This window comes from Salmo salar, chromosome ssa20 (genome assembly GCF_905237065.1).
Source record: "Salmo salar chromosome ssa20, Ssal_v3.1, whole genome shotgun sequence".
Classification (NCBI taxonomy): Eukaryota; Metazoa; Chordata; class Actinopteri; order Salmoniformes; family Salmonidae; genus Salmo; species Salmo salar.
Genome location: NC_059461.1, coordinates 20881417 through 20900695, shown reverse-complemented (window position 1 = coordinate 20900695; position 19279 = coordinate 20881417). Strand labels below are relative to the sequence as shown.

General features: G+C 42.7%; 1 protein-coding gene and 1 pseudogene across 3 annotated transcripts in view; one reads left to right on the top strand and one right to left on the bottom strand.

The window, feature by feature from the left end:
* The first annotated feature begins 740 nt into the window (after window positions 1–740).
* Window positions 741–19279, top strand: part of anapc5 (anaphase promoting complex subunit 5) — an 87155-nt gene continuing 68616 nt past the window's right edge. Inside the window, exons 1-16 of one of the 2 annotated variants that reach the window (XM_045702929.1) lie at window positions 742–1301; window positions 1390–1469; window positions 1579–1688; window positions 1829–2075; window positions 2581–2749; window positions 2892–3082; window positions 3193–3274; window positions 3429–3521; window positions 7213–7394; window positions 7636–7771; window positions 7974–8048; window positions 8237–8358; window positions 9305–9412; window positions 9503–9650; window positions 9885–10047; window positions 10181–10618. In XM_045702929.1, coding sequence (XP_045558885.1) covers window positions 1101–1301; window positions 1390–1469; window positions 1579–1688; window positions 1829–2075; window positions 2581–2749; window positions 2892–3082; window positions 3193–3274; window positions 3429–3521; window positions 7213–7394; window positions 7636–7771; window positions 7974–8048; window positions 8237–8358; window positions 9305–9412; window positions 9503–9650; window positions 9885–10047; window positions 10181–10392 — 2319 coding nt within the window. In that variant the 5' untranslated portion in view covers window positions 742–1100 and the 3' untranslated portion in view covers window positions 10393–10618. 2 annotated transcript variants of the gene reach the window in all.
* The window catches only part of LOC106596834 (glutathione hydrolase 1 proenzyme-like), a 32881-nt pseudogene continuing 25540 nt past the window's right edge, over window positions 11939–19279 (bottom strand). The window contains exons 6-13 of the transcript XR_006760879.1: window positions 18260–18420; window positions 17966–18114; window positions 17093–17229; window positions 15114–15301; window positions 14738–14862; window positions 14478–14590; window positions 14226–14339; window positions 11939–14097 (exon numbers count right to left, since the gene is read on the bottom strand). The product of XR_006760879.1 is annotated as a glutathione hydrolase 1 proenzyme-like (transcript). The remainder of the gene's footprint in view (window positions 14098–14225; window positions 14340–14477; window positions 14591–14737; window positions 14863–15113; window positions 15302–17092; window positions 17230–17965; window positions 18115–18259; window positions 18421–19279) is intronic.

The following is a 19279-nucleotide window of genomic DNA, read 5'->3' as shown; positions in this document are numbered from 1 at the left end:
ATTTAGCAGACGCTCTTATCCAGAGCGACTTACAGTAGTGAATGCATACATTTCATTTCATGCATTTTTTTTTTTTTTTTTTGTACTGGCCCCCCGTGGGAATCGAACCCACAACCCTGGCGTTGCACACACCATGCTGGCGTTGCAAACACCATGCTCTACCAACTGAGCCACAGGGAAGGCTATTAATGAATATGATTTGTTTGTTTAGGATTTCTGGCAATGTAAAAGGTTTGTATGTACGCTTTTTTGTATGTGACTATTCCTCTTTTGGTTGTTGACGTTTGCTGTTTGTTAATAAAAATACAAAATAAATGTCAAGAGGTGAGTCCCGTGTAGCTCAGTTGGTAGATCATGGTGCTTGCAATGGCAGGGTTGTGGGTTTGAGTCCCACGGGATACCAGTATGAAAATGTATGCTCTTACTACTGTGAGTTGCTCTGGTTAAGTAAAATGTAAGTCTAAATTGTGTGAGGTATTTTTAACATGGAATATGTACAATTAGGATATAAAAATGATGTCCTGGAATAAGTAGGTCTGACCTACATGAAGGGAACTGATGGTACTATGGAAAATCTAAAATCTTATGGAGAAGACGATATCCATCATATTAAAATAATGTATTCGAACATTTCATGTGTGAGTTTTTGTTGTGCTGATGGGACCAATCGATGACTCTGCAATCCACTCTATGTTGTGACATTTGGGGGCGTGGCCATGTAGGAACGTCATTAGATAGGGACAGAAGGAGGGCAGTTTGAAGCAAAAGCGACGGGGTGGTAAACCATGTTCTAAAATTCATGCAGTTTGTTAACAAAATACTACTGGAAATATTGCCGTATGTGGCAGACTTAAAATAACATTAGTCAGTCTGGCTACAAAATTATAAGATAGTTAGCTACTCTCTCAAGGAGTTAGATAGCAAGCTAGCGTGTTTAGCTAGCAAAGAATATCAGCTTAGCTAACGTTAGCTAGCTCGATAACATGGTTTGCGAATTGTTGCATGTTTTTCTTGATTATTTGACTTCACACAACGCTGTTAAAATGTAGCTTTATAATATTTAGCAAGCTAGCTAGCGAGTTAACGTTCCAATTCAAACAATGGCGAGCGTACATGAAAGTTTGTATTTCAACCCAATGATGACCAATGGGGTGGTCCATGCCAATGTGTTTGGCATCAAAGATTGGGTGACTCCGTATAAAATCTCTGTGCTGGCCTTGCTGTACGAGATGACCACGTCAAAACCAATTGCTCTTCAGGAAAGAAGGCGCTTGAACAAACTCATCCTGCCTCTACAACAGGTTGGAATAGCTATTGATCACCTTACAACTTCTACTTTCCACTGTCAATTGCTTGCTTTTCTTTATCAAATGTTTGTCTGTCTATCAGGGTCCAGACTTGACTCTTGACCAGTTCCTGAAGACTGTGGAAGAATGTTGCCCTCAAACAGCATATGCTGTGAAACTCCGGTATGGATGAGTCCTTGACCCAATTGCTGTGGCTTAGGCCTATGTCTAGTGTAAAAGGTCAGAGATGCATGTTGTCTGCTCTTTCATCACACACATTTTCTCTTTACAGGTTACATGAAATGGCTGATGGAGAGCTGAAGGACATGGAATATTTCTTTGCCACCCTCCCCACTCCTTTTAGCGCTATTGATTCTGAGGCGTATAAGACCAGTGTTGTTGGTGAGTAGTAGTAAGCATCATTTGATTCGAAGTCCAAAGGTTGGAACAATGGAGCATCTTGTTTAGTTAGAGTGGCGCTATATAAATTGATGACACAGATTTGAGGTTTTATCATCATGACCTTGTCTTTGTTTTCTCAGGCCTGTTCATGAGACACATGCTCCTGGCCTACAACAAGCTGTCCTTCAGCCAGGTGTACAAACTTTACAAAGCCCTGCAGCAGTACTACCACAGTCACTACGCCCGGCCTGGTGATGTCCAGGTGGGGCTGCCTGCCCTGGCTGCAGACGACTCTGACATGGACCTCACCAGCACAGAGGACAACGTAGGGGAGAGGATGGAGAAGGAGGAGCTGGATACTGCACCGCTGCATGAGTCTGAGCTAAAGTTCGTATAATTCACTTGTATAAGTAAAAGAAGAGGTGGTAGTAGAGGGAATAGTGGTAGTAGAGGGAATAGTGTGTAAGTATTGGAAGATGGGCAGGGGCTCTGCTTTTCTAGCTTCAGGGGGAAGCTGGTTCCACCATTGGGGTGCCAGGAAGAGAAGCGCTTTGACTGGGCTGAGCGGGAGCTGACCCCCGTATAGGTGGAACAGCCAAGAGAACGGAGGTTGTAGAGCGGAGTACTCGGGTTGGGGTGTAGGGTTTGAGTATAGCCTGAAGGTAGGAAGGGGTAGTTCCCCTTGCTGCTCTGTAGGCAAGCACCATGGTCTTGTAGTGGATGCAAGCTTTGACTGGAAGCCAGTGGAGTGTGCAGAGGAGTGGGGTGACATGTAAGATCTTGGGAAGGTTGAACACCAGGCATGACATGTAGTAATCATTCTCATCAGTGTGATGGTCATCAGTTTACCCTTTGCATATTGTTCTTTTTCCTTATTTGCTACTTTCTATAGAAATGAGGATGCCCCAAGCAGAGGCCCACTCTCGCAGAAGCAAGCAGAGTACTTTCTTGCTAGACAAGCGTACCTTCTAAAGAATGATGAGAACAAAGCCCTGAAGCCATCTGCCCTGCAGGATGAGCTGAACAACATGCTCAAGTTCAACCCTGACTTTGCTGAGGCGGTGAGGCTCTACTATCAGTTAATATTATGGACTCACTCAAACAAACATGACACAAAATTTGTGTGGAGCATAAAGAAAGTGAGTGTTTGAGTGATTTTTGGTCAACCTGATTGTGCTTGAGGCAGCTGTTTTGTGTCTGCAGCATTACCTGAGCTACCTGAACAGCATGCGAGTCCAGGACATCTTCATCTCCACCCACAGTCTGTTACATTACTTTGACCGCCTCATCCTGTCAGGGAGCGAGGGAAAGAGCAACGGGGACGAAGGCTACGGGAGAAGTCTCCGCTACGCTGCCCTCAACCTGGCAGCACTGCATTGTCGCTTTGGACACTAGTGAGTAGTAGTGGGCATAGATATGGAAAGTCTGTCAATATCAGTTGCAATTTATCTATGCAATATTGATTCTTGTCAAATGAAAAAATCAACTCCAACTCTTAACTCAGTCAACAGGCTGACCTGGCTCTACAGGAAGCTATCCGCATCGCCCAGGAGTCCAACGATCACGTGTGCCTGCAGCATTGCCTGGTAGGAGCTTTTACTTTTGTGTTCTATGCTCAACATACAGTATTTACACAATATGGGTAGTCAAGGTTGGTCTGTGTCTATACCTTGTACCACTTTCTCAGCACCAATACGTTATCTGTGTAATCATCTATTAATGTATTTGTATCTCTTTCAGAGTTGGCTTTATACCCTTGAACAGATGAAAGGATCTGACAGTTCTGTGCTAACTGAGGACTCAGTGAAAATGGCAGCCCACTTCTGTCTACCGGTAAGAATAGCATGAGCGTGCAGACTGAGGCACTCCAGGTTCTCGTACGGGTTTATGCAATAGATTCAGATAATAGGCAGAATTTATCGCAGACCTAAAGCTGATTTGTGAAGGTGCTGAAGGCGAAACAGGAATGTCTATGCACACTTCCAGCCAGATGCTAATTTATTTAAATTATAGCTGAGCTTTTGGTCAGTCAACCTTCATCAGAGCATATCTCCACAAACAATAGTGGGACAGATAAGGCCACACAGCGAGCCAGAAGTAATTGCAGACACCTGTGGGTACCCACAATGGCCACAAGTTGTCATAATATCAGATAGAAAGAAATACAGGATAGAACAGAAAATGTTATAGATGTATTTCTAGTAGACCAAAAACGTACACAGGGAATGTGGTGTTAGCATAAGGAACCCATACTCTCAGAAAGCAATAAAGCTGAAAAATGTCATAAGAAAAGGAAAATATATGCAACACTATATATTCAGACCCCTTGACTTTTTCCACATTTTGTTATGTTACAGCCTTATTCTAAAATGGATCAATCAATCTACACACAATACCCCATAACGACAAGGCAAAACGTTTTTTTTCTTGTGCTAATTTCTAAAAAAAATTATGTGAAAATATCACATTTACATAAGTATTCAGACCCTTTATTACTCAGTGCTTTGGCAGTGATTACAGCCTCGAGTCTTCTTGGGTATGACACTACAAGCTTGGCACACCTGTATTTGGCAGTTTCTCCCATTCTTCTCAGCAGATCCTCTCAAGCTCTATCGTGATGGATGGTGAGCGTCGCTGCACAGCTAAGGCCGGGCTCTGGCTGGGTCACTCAAGGACATTCAGAGACTTGTCCCGAAGCCACTCCTGCGTTGTCTTGGCTGTGTGCTTAGGGTCGTTTTCCTGTTGGAAGGTGAACCTTCACCCCAGTCTGAGGTCTTGAGCTCTCTGGAGCAGGTTTTCATCAAGGATCTCTCTGTACTTTGCTCTGTTCCTCTTTCCCTCAATCCTGACTAGTCTCCCAGTCCCTGCCGCTGAAAAATATCCCCACAGCATGATGCTGCCACCACCATGCTTCACCGTAGGAATGGTGCCAGGCTTCCTCCAGATGTGACGCTTGGCATTCAGGCCAAAGAGTTCACTCCTGGTTTCATTAGACCAGAGAATCTTGTTTTCTCAAGGTCTGAGAGTCTTTAGGTGCCTTTTGGCAAACTCCAAGCGGGTTATCATGTGCCTTTTACTGAGTGGCGGCTTCCGTTTGGCCACTCTACCATGAAGGCCTGATTGGTGGAGTGCTGCAGAGATGGTTGTCTTTCTGGAAGTTTCTCCCATCTCCACAGAGGAACTCTGGAGCTCTGTCAGTGACCATCGGGCCCTTCTCCCCCGTTTGGCCGGGCGGCCAGTTCTAGAAAGAGTCTTGGTGGTTCCCAACTTCAGTGCCCTTCGGTGCTGCAGAAATATTTTTGTACCTTTCCCCAGATCTGTGCCTTGACACAATCCTGTCCTTCGACCTCGTGGCTTGGTTTTTGCTCTGACATGCACAAACAACTGTGGGACCTTATATAGACAGGTGTGTGCCTTTCCAAATCATGTCCAATCCAATTGAATTTACCACATGGCCTCCAATCAAGTTGTAGAAAAATCTCAAGGATGATCAATGGAAACAGGAGCTAAATTTTGAGTCATAGCAAAGGGTCTGAATACTTATGTAAATAAGGTATTTAAATATATGTATTATTTAAAAATAAATTTGCAAACATTTCTAAACTTGTTTTCTCTTTGTCATTATGGGGTATTGTGTGTATATTTTAATTTAGTCAATTTTTGAATCAGGCTGTAACGGCACAAAATGTGGAAAAGGGGAAGGTGTCTGATTACTTTCCGAATGCACTGTACATATGTAGAACCAGAAGAAATCTAGAAAACGAGTAGATAAAATTTAAGGTAACCTGTTGGGTAAGTATCGGGCCACTAGAGCCATCTTGAATACAGGACACCCTAATACCAGTGACGGGGACAATAATAATTACAACATGACACTCCTATCAAAATCCTCATTGTGTCATAACGGCTATAGGGTGCCTAAAGTATGAATCCAGAGGAGTTCTCTCTAGCAGAGTTAACGGTCATTATGTCCTCTTGGTGACGCACCTCTACAATTCCAGGGCATTGAGAAGACACACTGAGAGCACTGGATAAAGTGAAAAGCAACAGGGTCATTTTCATCCTTGCGTCTTATAGAATAAGTGAACGTAAAGAGTTCTATGTTTCAATCTTCTGGATGTCTTGCCCATATACATGTTATCACACAGTGTACGATATAAATCACATGTTTTGTGTTGCATGTGATCGCCCCTTTAACACTACATATTTTTCCAGACCTAGGGTGTCGGAACTCTGAGTTCTTTTTTTGGTGTTGCACTGAGCACCATTTCCACTGGTGTAATTTCCATCTCTCAGGGGAGTAAGGAGGGTTTGTTTAGAACCCGTGTAGAGGCTGGCTTGGACTAGTCTACTGTGAAGATTGGGCCCTCGTTTGTAGATGAAAAAGGTGTGGGGGGTTCTTGATCAGTGTTTTTAATCATAATGGCTTTGGGTGGGGATTTACACTGAACACAAATATAAACGCAACTTGTGAAGTGTTGGTCCCATGTTTCATGAGCTGAAGTAAAAAACAGATAGGAAAACGCTGCTTATGCTACCAGGTGATTAAAAAAATATAAATATATATTTATAACGTTTCGACCCTTAGGTCTTCATCAGACATTGTTGTCGTAGGACATAAAATCACCTAGGAGCATGAGCAGCAGCGTTTCTTTTTATTTTCCAAGAGTTTGCCTACAACTCCAGCACCTGCAGAAAGTACCTGGATGTGTGTATGTTCTTCAGCTTTTCTACTGAAATAGAAAATCCCAGAAATGTTGCATACGCACAAAAAACGTATTTCTCTCTCAGATTCTGTGCACAAATTTTTTTATTTCCTTGTTAGTGAGCATTTCTCCTTAGCCTGTATAATTCATCCGCCTGACAAGTCTCTAATATAGTCATTTTGTGGGGGAAACATGTATTCTGAGTGGGTGGGCCTGGCTGCCAAGTGGGTGGGCCTGGCTGCCAAGTGGGTGGGCCTATGCCCTCCATGGACCACTCATGGCTGCATGCCTGCCCAGTCATGTGAAATACATAGATTAGGGGCTAATGAATTTATTTCAATTGACTGATTTCCTTATATGAACTGTAACTCAGTAAAATCTTTGAAATTGTTGCATTTATATTTTTGTTCAGTTTAGTTGCGCTTGAGAACTAGAGAAGCTGTTCACAGATGAGTTCATTAGGTGGTGACATTTCTCCTTCACGGTCCTCTAATATCCCAGTGCATCTGGGGCTTTTTCATGAGAGATATTCGTGTACACCCTCTCTAGACCAAATGTAGCCAATATGATGTCAGGGAGATTACTGTTCTGATATTTTATTAATCACATCTGTAGAATCTTTGACGAATGCTGGGATTTTTTCCACAATAGGCTTAATGATAGAATCAACAAAGTTGGAGAGTGGCTCTAGAAGAGTCAATACTGGCAACGATGGGTCTGCCCTTAGTTTTAAACCTGAGAGGTCAGGCTATGGGAGTTCAGTAGAGCCAGGTGTTTACTAAGCCTCACATTACCTTCACCCTCTCTCTCCTTCTCAGTACCTGGTATCTCTTGGCATTCAGTCCCTGGTCCAGCAGGGGGCGGTCCAGGGCAAGACAGCCCATGAGCTGATGGATGCTCTGAAGGACACAGATATCCTGCACTGGAAGCACAGCCTGTCAGAGCTCATAGACATCAGCCTGGCTCAGACAACGTCCATATGGAGGATGTATGGCAAGAGGTGGGTCTCCTTCACGCATCCTGATCCTCCCTGACAATCAGAATCCACACTGAACATAAACAATCCTAACCAGTAAGTTTATCTTTCAGTATGAAACCTGTTTTTTTTACTCGATTGGTAAGAAAAAAAGTGACTGTCAATTATTGATATCCAGTCTTGACTAATTTAATTAATCCAACACACATTCACTGACTGCATGTCTCCAACATTCATGTCCTGTTGAACGTATGTGTTCTTCCAGCACCATGGCTCAGCAGCAGGCCCAGCTCCTCCTGAACATGAATAGCCTGGAGCAGGTTAACTTTGGGGTCCAGCAGAACAACACAGAGGCCTTTGCTGTGGCCCTCTGCCACCTGGCTGAGCTTCATGCTGAACAGGTGCTGTAGTTGGTACACCTCATCCCACCTCTGTCTCTCCGGCTTCAGTCCCTCTGTCACGTCTCCCTCAGTGCTCATTTAGTCACTCAGGGCTGTTTCATAACCATTGATGTGATCCAGATTAAAGCTCAGGAGATGTGCACTTGTGTAGGCTGTGAGTGAGGCCTGCACCAGTTACATGTTCCTGTCCCCCTCCCTCCAGGGCCTGTATGGGGCTGTGTCTGAGGTCCTGAAGCATCTGAAGGAGCAGTTTCCACCTCACACCCAACATGCCAAGGTGAGCCATTCTGAACTCCTGCTCTTCTCTATCATCAACTTTAGACTTGGCCTCAATCCCCATGTTTAGCACTTTCCTATTGCTGCGCTACACAGAAACGCCATTGTCTTCTTCTCAAAGGCAATGGCACTGACATGGCTGGTATGAAGTGGGCTGTTCATTCTAATGTTTTGTGTTCTGTCACCCAGCTGTGGATGCTCTGTGACCTCAAGATCCAGTTTGACAGAGCTATGAATGATGGGAAATACCACTTGGCGGAGCCCCATGTCATAGCCATTGCTGCCTTGAACAAAACTGAGGGTCTTTATAGGTAAGGAAGGGTCATGACTCAGAACAGTCTTCCAGTGCTGTAGCTCTCTGTATGTAGGGCGTTCCACTAATTCAGTGGCTTTTGAGAAGTGTAACTTGGTCCCCAAAAACGTTTTGATTTCACCTAATTTGAACATTGTCATAAAGAGCACATGTTCAACTTGATGAAAAACAAGTTTTCCCATCTCAAGAGATAGAAATAAGACTCTACTAAGTAGCAGATAAAGGAACAGGGTTGACTCTAACAGGGTTGATTATTTCATATTAAATCAGCCATAAATCCTCTCGTGACAGGGGGAATGAAAGCTTGTTGTGTACCTCAGGGAGGGGCAACTGAATGCAAGCTTCACAAAAAAATGTTACATTGTTAAAACGTTTCAAGCCTGTCTATCTATGGGTAACATGGTTAACATGTTATTCTCGACACGCTCAGTTTTCCACCACAGAACACCAGAAAACTGCCAAAAAGAGTAGAACCAGATCACCTGCTTTTTTACACTATGATTTAACTATTAATGTTACATTTTTCTTTTGAAACCAAATATTTTAAAATGGAGTAGTTTCACCAGATTAAAATTTGAGTTCAATTAATGTAACAGGATTGACCTTAAAATGAGTGACAAACATAAATGAATCACTAATCACATTAAATAAATAATCATCATCAGAAATAACTTTTTCAAAGTAACAAAATAACCAGGGTTTTACAATGATGGGGAAACTAGGATACATTTTGGGTGCATGTGGGTTGAAATCTTCCTAGAAGTGACACGGTGTTGACGAAGGGACAGATTTATTGAAGGTGGTCTATCTTAAAGGCACTTCATTTAATACAACAGGCTTTTAAAATGCAATATTGGTGCACAATTTCTACTTCAAATATTAAAGGGACGCAAACCGCACTCTTTTCGTGGAACGACCCATGTGTATATCTGTCGTGTTAACAGGAAAGCTCAAGTGCTGAAGGCCTTGAACCGGACCACTGAAGCATACAGTATCCTGCAGAGGCTGCAGCTGTACTGCGAGAAGATCAAGTACACAGAGATGATCATCCGGTAGGCTCTAAATGAAACAGACTCCATATTTTTGGGTTAAGGGTTGTTTATCAGATATGTGTTTTAGACATATTGGTATGCCTTGTGCAGGGTGATGCTGGTCACAGCTGAGTTGCATTGGGAGTCGTCAGGTTTTGCCACAGCCCTTCCTCTCCTGCTACAGGCCCTGGCCCTGGCCAGACAGCACCACCTACAGGCCATGGCCTCCGAGACCATCCTTCACCTGGCTTTCACTCAGGTCAGCACAACAGACGCGCACATGCAATATGTAACCCTGTTATGGCAAACACACCACCGTATACTCTCTAAAACCCCTACACATACTAACACACACATCTTCAAACCCCTTAACTTAGACAGAACTGCATATTGTATGCAAAGTAAACACCCACATTTTGGCAAAACAAGGAAATTCATACTGGGTTATATTTCAAAACTCCAATAGTTTGTTCTTCTCCTTCCCCCTGTCCAGTTGATGCTGGGAGTGCCGGAGCAGGCTCTGGGTGTCCTTCATGAGGCGATGGAGCCCATCCTGGCACACGGAGCGGTCATGGATAAGGGCAGAGCTCTGCTGCTGGCAGCCCGCTGTCAGATGGCCATGGCTGGGACCCGGTCCAATGGCCAGAGGCATGCAGGTAGCACACATCCCCAACACAAACTTAATATCACTCACTACCTCAAATGTACATGTTTGTGGATACAATTACTTTGTCATGTAAGTACATAGACAGGAGTCGTTCAGTCTTCCTCCCTGTTGTCTCCCTCCAGCTTTAGGCCTGGCTGTGCAATCGCTGGGAGAGGCTGCAGCCTACTTCTCCATGCTGGACTGTAAGGATCGTCTCCGTGACGTCCACTACCTGCAGGCCCGGCTGCACCACACCCTGGGACAAACCCCCCAGCGCAACAAATGTGCCATGCTGTTCCGCCTCCTGGACCAGGAGCTGCAGGCGCCGGGGGCAGCTGTCGCCATGCGACTCTGAACGGTCATCACCACCCTGCCTTCTCCGACACAGACCGGAACATATACTGGTGTACTCTGTCATTGTCATGGACTTCGCATTCTATCCCATCTTTTGGTTCAAATTGCAACATTGCTTGTGTGTTAAAGAGTAGAGAAACAACTGGTTTAGGGCACTCCCAATTTACATTGCAAACTTGTATCATCTATCTACAATATAAAGATCAGACTTTAAGTCTCTAATCTTTTGTCATGTTTGTTGTGCTTTTTTTTGGCAAAACGGAGAACAAGAACATTTCTAATTTGTTCCACCTGAAAATGTTTGTCTGACTACCACTTGATGTCAAGCACAGCTGTTGGCGAAAGAGTGCAGCCTGGTTGGGCCTCCCCACAATTTTAACATTTATTTGCAGTTAAAACAGTTCCAACAAACGTAGGTGTTTCCCTCAGAACTGTGCAGGATCCAGAGGCCTCGATATGGAAACCTAGATGCCGCCACACCACCTCTTTGAGTAGCACCCACATAGTATTTGAATTTCAGCATACATACCGTTATACAACAGTTTATCCTTTATTCAGGACCAGAGAGATCTGATTCTTTAGAGCTAGTCATAGCCTCTGTTGTAGGATGTCATTAGAATAGATCTGGGCTATAGAGATAGAGGACTTGTCTTTGCATCTGCAATTATAGCATCTGTGACGGTATGGGCAGCTCCATTGAGGATCTCTTCATTTTTAAGTAGTACATTTTCTTCACGATTGGCTAATCCCTCCTGATGACCAGGTTGGACATGACTCCAACAGGAGGGATCAGCCAATGAATTTGGAAGTCCCACCCAGTTGACACATTAAAATGGTGGATGTCTTCAATGACACTGCCCATGCTAATTTTGCCCTTTGGCCACTATCATTCTCTATGATATGTACTTGTATTTTGTCATTTATCATCATGTTCTTCAAAGTCCCAGTGGTGGGATCCCATCATAGGTCATAAATATCCAGAGATATCTAGCATAGAGGATCCGCATTCTCATCTACGCTTAGAGAATGAGGAATGGTTTAATGTTTCTCAGCTGTCGGAGTTACCACGATATGATGAGTGAGAGTAATATCAAATCAGAGCCGGGCAGAAGATGAGTATGTTTTAGAGAGAGCATTGTGATTTTTCTTCAACTGGAAGCATGCCAATGGAATTCATCATTTTAGCGAAGGAAAAGATTTCCCAGAGATGTGCGCACATCAATGTAATAGTCCTGAGATGATTTGAAATTATATCTTTGTGTGTGTGCCATAACATGACAATCTGTGCACATTGTTTTTGTTAGTCTGGTGTAGATTTATGCGACCTGTGAGAGTGATAATGTTTTTATTGGGTTAAGTTATTCAGCATACTCAGTCAGTACCAGTCATGAGCGCTATTACATTTACATTATCTCTTCATAATGGCATTGATCCAAGATCAGGTCTTATGAAATATTTGGATATTTTCAATATCCTGAATTGCCCTTTGGTTTGTATACAGAAGTAGCTTAGCCTAATAGCATTTAAAACATGACCTAACATTGGTATGAAAACACTGAAGTTTTATTACTGAAACAAAGCATTGACACGGTGATATAGCCCTGAGCCTTCAAATATTACATTCTGGGTCTCTAAGCATTTGAGGTACAAAGCAGAACCAATTTAGTTGAAAGCCAATGTAATATTTAACATTTGAGTGGGCTGGTTTTTGAGAATGTTCTGTATGTCCCTCTTACATGAAAAAAGCATTGTCATCATTACTTGAGCCTTTCTGTTTGACGTCAACGGCTTACATTAGACAAAAAGAAAGTATGTTCCATTGCCCTATCAGTCTTAACTTTACCATGTAGGTTTGTTCCAGATGTTTATTGGTATGTTTGCACAAGAAGTACTCCAAGACCGTGTGTGGGGTCTGAAATACGCTACATGTCACTTCGCTCTATAAACAAATACAGTAGATAATGGGCCTCCATGGGACAGGAGACGGGACAGAGACTGTCTGTGTAAATACACACAGACTCACACTGCATCATTCACTCTGCTCTTGTGTGCGTGTGTTTATATATCTAGAGCGAGATGGAGAGGGTGAGCTGCAGCCGTGGGATGTCTTTTCATCAGACAACACTAGATGGGACATGTGCCTAGTGATGCTAAATGTCCTCTGAACCAGTGGCCTGCCCTGTATGTGAGCACTGTGCATCAACACTGACACTATACTCTGTTCAGGCCTGTTCTGTCAAGAGTATCACATTAGTCGGGGGAATGGGATATGTTCTATTAGCACAGTTAGATGAGCTGTATCAAAGGATTGAAATACCCTTGCTTTGCTATTTTTGTATGTAATATACAGCTTCATTAGCCATCATTTCCCATCTGCCCACAGGCTGAGTGCTGTCTGAATGAATATGGATCTTCTTGCTCATACAGGGAAGCAGAGAGTAGAGAGTATGCAGATAGTGTCTCAGGCCACATTCAATAGGGCCAACCGGGTTGTAGCCTAGACAACAGGATACTACCATAGATGGACTTTAGTTGGCAGTCACTTCTCTGTGCACTTACTCAGCAGCTACAGGTAACTGCCAAAATAAAGGAAACATCAACATAAAGTGTCTTAATAAAGGAGAAGAGCACACTTTGATAGAGAGGAAGTATTTAGCCTGAGTCGGCTATGTAGCCTCCTATGCATCACTGGTCCATGGAAGCAATTGCTTCAGTGATTAATCCATTTGGAGGCTTTTGTAAAAGCCAAAACTGGCGCCAAATGCCACATCTTGCTAAGATTTGTCAGAAGGAAGCTGCTGTGTATTATGTTCTTCAGACTATTGAAGGAGGTCGAGCCCAATTTTTTAGGTTGTAGGTGTAAAATTGTACTTCAGTCAGTTGTTTAGACATCATGTAGCTGTTATTCATCTATTGTGTACATTTTTCATCAGTTCTTTGGTTACAGGTATCGATGCAGAGAAATAAGTCTCTAAGAATATTGGGAACAGGCTGACTAATGTAAAATATATCTTACTTTAAACATTTTCATCATCACAGAGTAATTTGATTAAAATGTTGGCTAAAATTTCCTAGGCAAACTATTTCATAATGTATATCAGAAGATTCATGGCGTCCATAAAGTTCTAGCCCATTGGTATTTACATCCAGCAGGAATCGAAAGTTGCAGTCCAGCTTTCTGCTACCCCACTGCATTGCATTAATAAACTTCCATCTTCAGGATAATCGATAATGATGATCTCTTGATACAGCTAGGATAAAAAAAAATGCCACTTTCAGAGTTGCAACCTCACTTCTTTTTCAAAACACAAAAATAAATAATGAATAATGCTGAAATAAAAACAGAAATGCCGCCGATTATTTGGTGTGAAGGGAGGAGGTATTGATGTGGAGTAAAGTCATTTTCCATGTCTTGAAATGAATCTCAGCTGAAGAAAGAGAGTGGCTGTGTAACCTTGAGGAGGCATTGTTTGCGTGTCTTTCCAGATACTTAGCTCTATCCCTGCCTCTTTTTGGAGGTACACTCCAGGTTTGGGAAGGAAGGGGTGAGGTAAGACTCAGTAGCCCGCTGGATAGCCCCCTTTCCTGTGGTCAGACTCGGCACAGAGCCACTCCCCTGTCTCACCACCGCCTGAACCACTGAATCATTCATATACAGGGGCCTGGTTCTTACATGGTTCTTCTTTTCCAGGCCATCTAATACACTCTTTTACACAAACACACACATACATAAACACAGAAATAAACACACACACACACAGATTCAAGTCCATAGTTGAAACCAATTTTTATAATTCAACAATATACGATGCAATATTGTTCAGAATTACCCACCTTTTCAAAGTCGTCCTCCGCTACAGTCGTATTTGGTTTGAGTTGATTGTGAATTCGAGGTAGTGTCACAGCTTTTTTGAGGTCGTAGTCAAAGAACAAGGTATTCAGAATCACCTATGTAAATGAGAAAATGAAGCTTCTTGTACTCTGATTCATCACAATATCACTATGTAAGGATAGATGGATATCATGTGTTAGTATAGGCTATATCTGTTTTAGAGAGGACATTTATGTGTATGGATCAAAACTTACTAGGGCAGTTGCTGTGATGATCTTTGTTCCACCAGAGGCTCCCACCACCATTTTCACTCTATTGTCTTTGTCGGAGATAATAGTTGGGCACATAGAAGAGAGAGGCCTTTTACCTAAAAATGAGAGAGAGACAAATCTTCAGACCAAAAGGTATTCTCAGAAAGCAAACCAGCCAAGGATCAAGCTGGAGCCATGTGTAAATTGAGAACTTTCAGTAGCCTACCAGAAATAAGGATATTGATTTCAGTTCCTATTCTCACCAGGCTGGATTAAGTTAGGAGATGGAGGGATTCCAAAGCCGTTGTTGATGTACGGAGAGCTGAAGTCATCCATCTCATCATTGAAAATGATGCCAGTTGATTGGGACATGACTTTGGAGCCAAAACTGAAGATAGGAATGATAGTTAAGTAGTTAGAGTTAAGTAATTATAGGAGTTAAGTAACCTATACATGTTATTTTTGGGTTAAATGCAAATAGGAAATTCTTTGTAAGACCATCGGCAACAAAGTTTGTTTAGAGTGCACATGTATACTATATTAAGGATCTGTCTCTGGATATCTATAATCTACCCTGTAGCATTATGTATTCATCAGTTCTATTGTCTCAGAGGAGGTCTTGCCTTGTAGGACTCTTACTATAGATTGATTGTGCTGGTGGCAGCCACAGCACTTCCATCCTCAGCTATGACGGACAGGTGTGCTGTCCCATGATTGTCTTTGACAAAATAATCTGGCTCGTAGTAACGGTCTGGTTGAGTGGTGTCATCTGTGATCTTGCTCCTGATCCCGTCAGCAAAGTAGTCTGAGGTCATGTTGTGGATGAGCTGGAGAGAAGATAAAATCATCAAATAGGAATTCAATTAGTTTCTCCTGGCAATGTTGAACAGTAGTCAACAGCATGTGATTATAGAGCATGTTCAGTAAACAACTACAAACCATTTTTATTTTAAAGTCAAATACAGTGCATTCGGAAAGTATTCAGACCCCTTCCCTTTTTCCACATTTTGTTACATTACAGCCTTATTAAAAAAGAAAATCCTCATCAATCTACACACAACACCCCATAATGACAAAGCGATAACAGATTTTAAGAAATGTTTGCAAATGTATAAAAAATTAAATGTACATACACTAAGTATTCAGACCCTTTGCTATGAGACTCAAAATTGAGATCAGGTACATCCTGTTTCCATTGATCATCCTTGAGATGTTTCTACAACTTGATTGGAGTCCACCTGTGGTAAATTCAATTGATTGGACATGATTTGGAAAGGCACACACCTGTCTATGTAAGGTCCCACAGTTGACAGTCACAGCAAAAACCAAGCCATGAGGTCAGCGGAATTGTACGTGGAGCTCCGAGACAGGATTATGTCAAGGCACAGATCTGGGGAAGGATACCAAAACATTTCTGCAGCATTGAAGGTCCCCAAGAACACAGTGGCCTCCATCATTCTTAAATGGAAGAAGTTTGGTACCACCAAGACTCTTCCTAGAACTGGCCGCCCGGCCAAACTGACCAATCGGCGGAGAAGGCCCTTGATCGTAGAAGTGACCAAGAACCCGATGGTCACTCTGACAGAGCTCCAGAGTTCCTCTGTGGAGATGGGAGAACCTTCCAGAAGGACAACCATCTCTGCAGCACTCCACCAATCAGGCCTTTACTGTAGAGTGGCCAGATGGAAGCCACTCCTCAATAAAAGGCGCATGACACCCTGCTTGGAGTTTGCCAAAAGGCACCTAAAGGACTCTGAGACCATGAGAAACAAGATTCTCTGGTCTGGTGAAACCAAGATTGAACTCTTTGGCCTAAATGCCAAACGTCACGTCTGGAGAAAGTGTGGCACCATCCCTACGTTGTACCATGGTGGTGGCAGCATCATGCTGTGGGGATGTTTTTCAGCGGCAGGGACTGGGAGACTAGTCAGGACTGAGGGAAAGATGAATGGAGAAAAGTACAGAGAGATCCTTAATAAAAACCTGCTCTAGAACACTCAGGACCTCAGACTGGGGTGAAGGTTCACCTTCCAGCAGGACAACGACCCTAAGCACACAGCCAAGACAATGCAAGAGTGGCTTCAGGACAAGTTTCTGAATGTCCTTGAGTGGCTCAACCAGAGATCGGACTTGAACCCAATCAAACATCTCTGGAGAGACCTGAAAATAGCTGTACAGCAATGCTCCCCATCCAACCTGACAGAACCTGAGAGGATATCCAGAGAAGAATGTGAGAAACTCCCCAATACAGGTGTGCCTAGCTTGTAGCGTCATACCCAAGAAGACTCAAGGCTGTAATCACTGCCAAAGGTGCTTCAACAAAGTACTGTGTTAAGGTTCTGAATACTTATGTAAATGTGATATTCCAGTTTTTTATTTATAATACATTTTATTTTTAATACATTTACAAAACATTCTAAAAACCTGTTTTTGCTTTGTCATTATGGGGTAATATGTGTAGATTGAGGGGACGACGACAATTTAATTAATTTTAGAATTAGGCTGTTAGGTAACAAAATGTGGAAAAGTCAAGAGGTCTGAATACTTTCCGAATGCACTGTGTATATATATTTGTGAGTGAAACTTTGTATTTGAAAGCTGTGTATCAGGGTTCTCACATCAGTGATATTGAGATATCGGGGATCCCCTAGTTTGCTCCTCTTGGCATAAGCAAACCGGAAAGCCTCCACGATGCGGTGATACGTCAGAGTCCTTTTCTTGGCCGTTGAAACACTTGAGCAAGTGAAGTTATACCCTGTTGAAAAAACACACAAAAAATTTTGATCTAATACACGGGTGAGTAAACTTTTTGACTCTAAGGCCACATCGGGGATTTCAAAATTCAACGGATGGCCGCACTGATTTTTTGGCTACCCATTTGTTCGTCAAAATGAATTTGTGGGCAGAAAAAAATGAGTTATTTGAAAATGTATCGGTCCATTATCATTATCCCCCCAAAAAGCTTACAAAATCCCTCACGGGCCACATTTAATCGATCTAATATGTCAGCCCCAAAAAAGAACTGTGTTCATTTATCAAAGATACAATTTTAATGTAATTCGATGTTTCCATCACAGGGTCATTTCCGTCTGATTCCGTCCTTGTTTTTGCACAAACACTAGCAGCTATGGTTGATGTCAAGATGTAGAGGACTAGTGCAGTTTAGTTCATTTCCAGTGAGATAATGTCCAGAGAGCTTACAGTGAATCTCTCTTAAGATGAGATGACAAACTGGGAGGCCTGAGCTGTTTGTTTACAGTCAATTAGTGGTGGATGATGCCCTTCTGTGTCTAAAGCACGACTAATGATCTTCTCCATGACCACACTCTCTGCATCTGGTGGATTAGCTGTAGCTGGATTCATGTAGAGGGGCGGTGGTGGTGATGGAGGGGGCGGAAACACTGTCCAAGGTGGTACAGTGGAAGGAAACCTGACATCCTCTGGTCTGCATGGCTGAGTTCAGACTCAGAGTTATCTAGGCTGCTGCTCACCGTCCACTATGTTGAGTATAAGTGCCAGGACTGGGCCGCTGGAGGGGCGTCTGGGACGTGCATGGTGTACTCGCCCACAGTCAGCTTCAGTGGGTTCTCATTCAACACAGGCCTGTAGTCCAACAGGTCCTCCAGGGTGATAATCCCACCTGAAAAGTGAAAATAATAACTGCTGAAGAAGCACATCGACAAACTGCCTATCAGATCTGTCTTGCCTTATCATTATCATAGTGTGTACAGCAAGAATGATGAGCTTTAATAGAATATTATAATGCACAAGAAATAGAGAAAGACCTGCTGCTTGGATGTCATCAACAATTGTCTGTGCCATTGTCCCATTGTAAAAAACATCAGGTCCTTCCTCCGCTATCCTCCTGTAGGTGTCTGCTAGTTTGGGAAATTTAATGATATCATTTTCCTTCAGGATCTTTTTCTGGGAGTCACAGAACACTTCACTGGAATACAAAAACAGGAGCAGAAAACTTATCAGGAGTTATTCAAACAAATCTGTAGAGTAAAAGGACCAACATTCCCATGGCATTGTCATCATAGGTTTTACAGCGGTCAATCAAATCATCAATGGTCATAATAAATCACAGAGGAAGCCATGAATTTTTGGACATCAATGTAATCACATTTTATTGGTTGCAATATATCAATGTGGTACTCTGTGATAAAATCCAACTAATAATCCAATTACAGTACTTTATTGAGCAGAGATGGACTCAGTCGGGGTCTGAACTTAATGTTGAGAGTTAGAATAGTAGATCACACAAGGTGTAATTTCTAAATGTTGTTGTACATCAGCCGTTTTTATCTTGTTATGTCATTCACTCAATTAGCCTGTCAGCTGAACATGTTTTGATTGTAAATTAGCCTAGCCAGCTTTCTAAATGTGTAGTAATCATGGTCAAATTACCGACCAGGGGACCCCATTGATTTTGTTATTCACTGTCACTCAGATATCATATAGAATTTCAGGAAATGAGCTGTAAAACTGCACATTTTTCTCTCAGTCCCATGGCAAAATTAATAGAATTGCATGAAATGAGTTATGCAATTGATAAATCTTCTCTCCGCCCCATGGCAAAATGTGTAGAATTGCAGCACACTTGCTTTAAAACGGCAGCAGCCCCTCAATGCCCCATGGCAAAATGTGTAGAATTGCAGGAAATGAACTCTAAAACTCTAAAATGTTCTGCTCGCAAGGTGGTGGGCCCCCCAACAAAATGTCACTTAGGGCCCCCAAAAGATTAGGGCCGACACTGACTGCATGTGTGGGTATGGATGTTGGTACACAGACCCGCGAGCCAC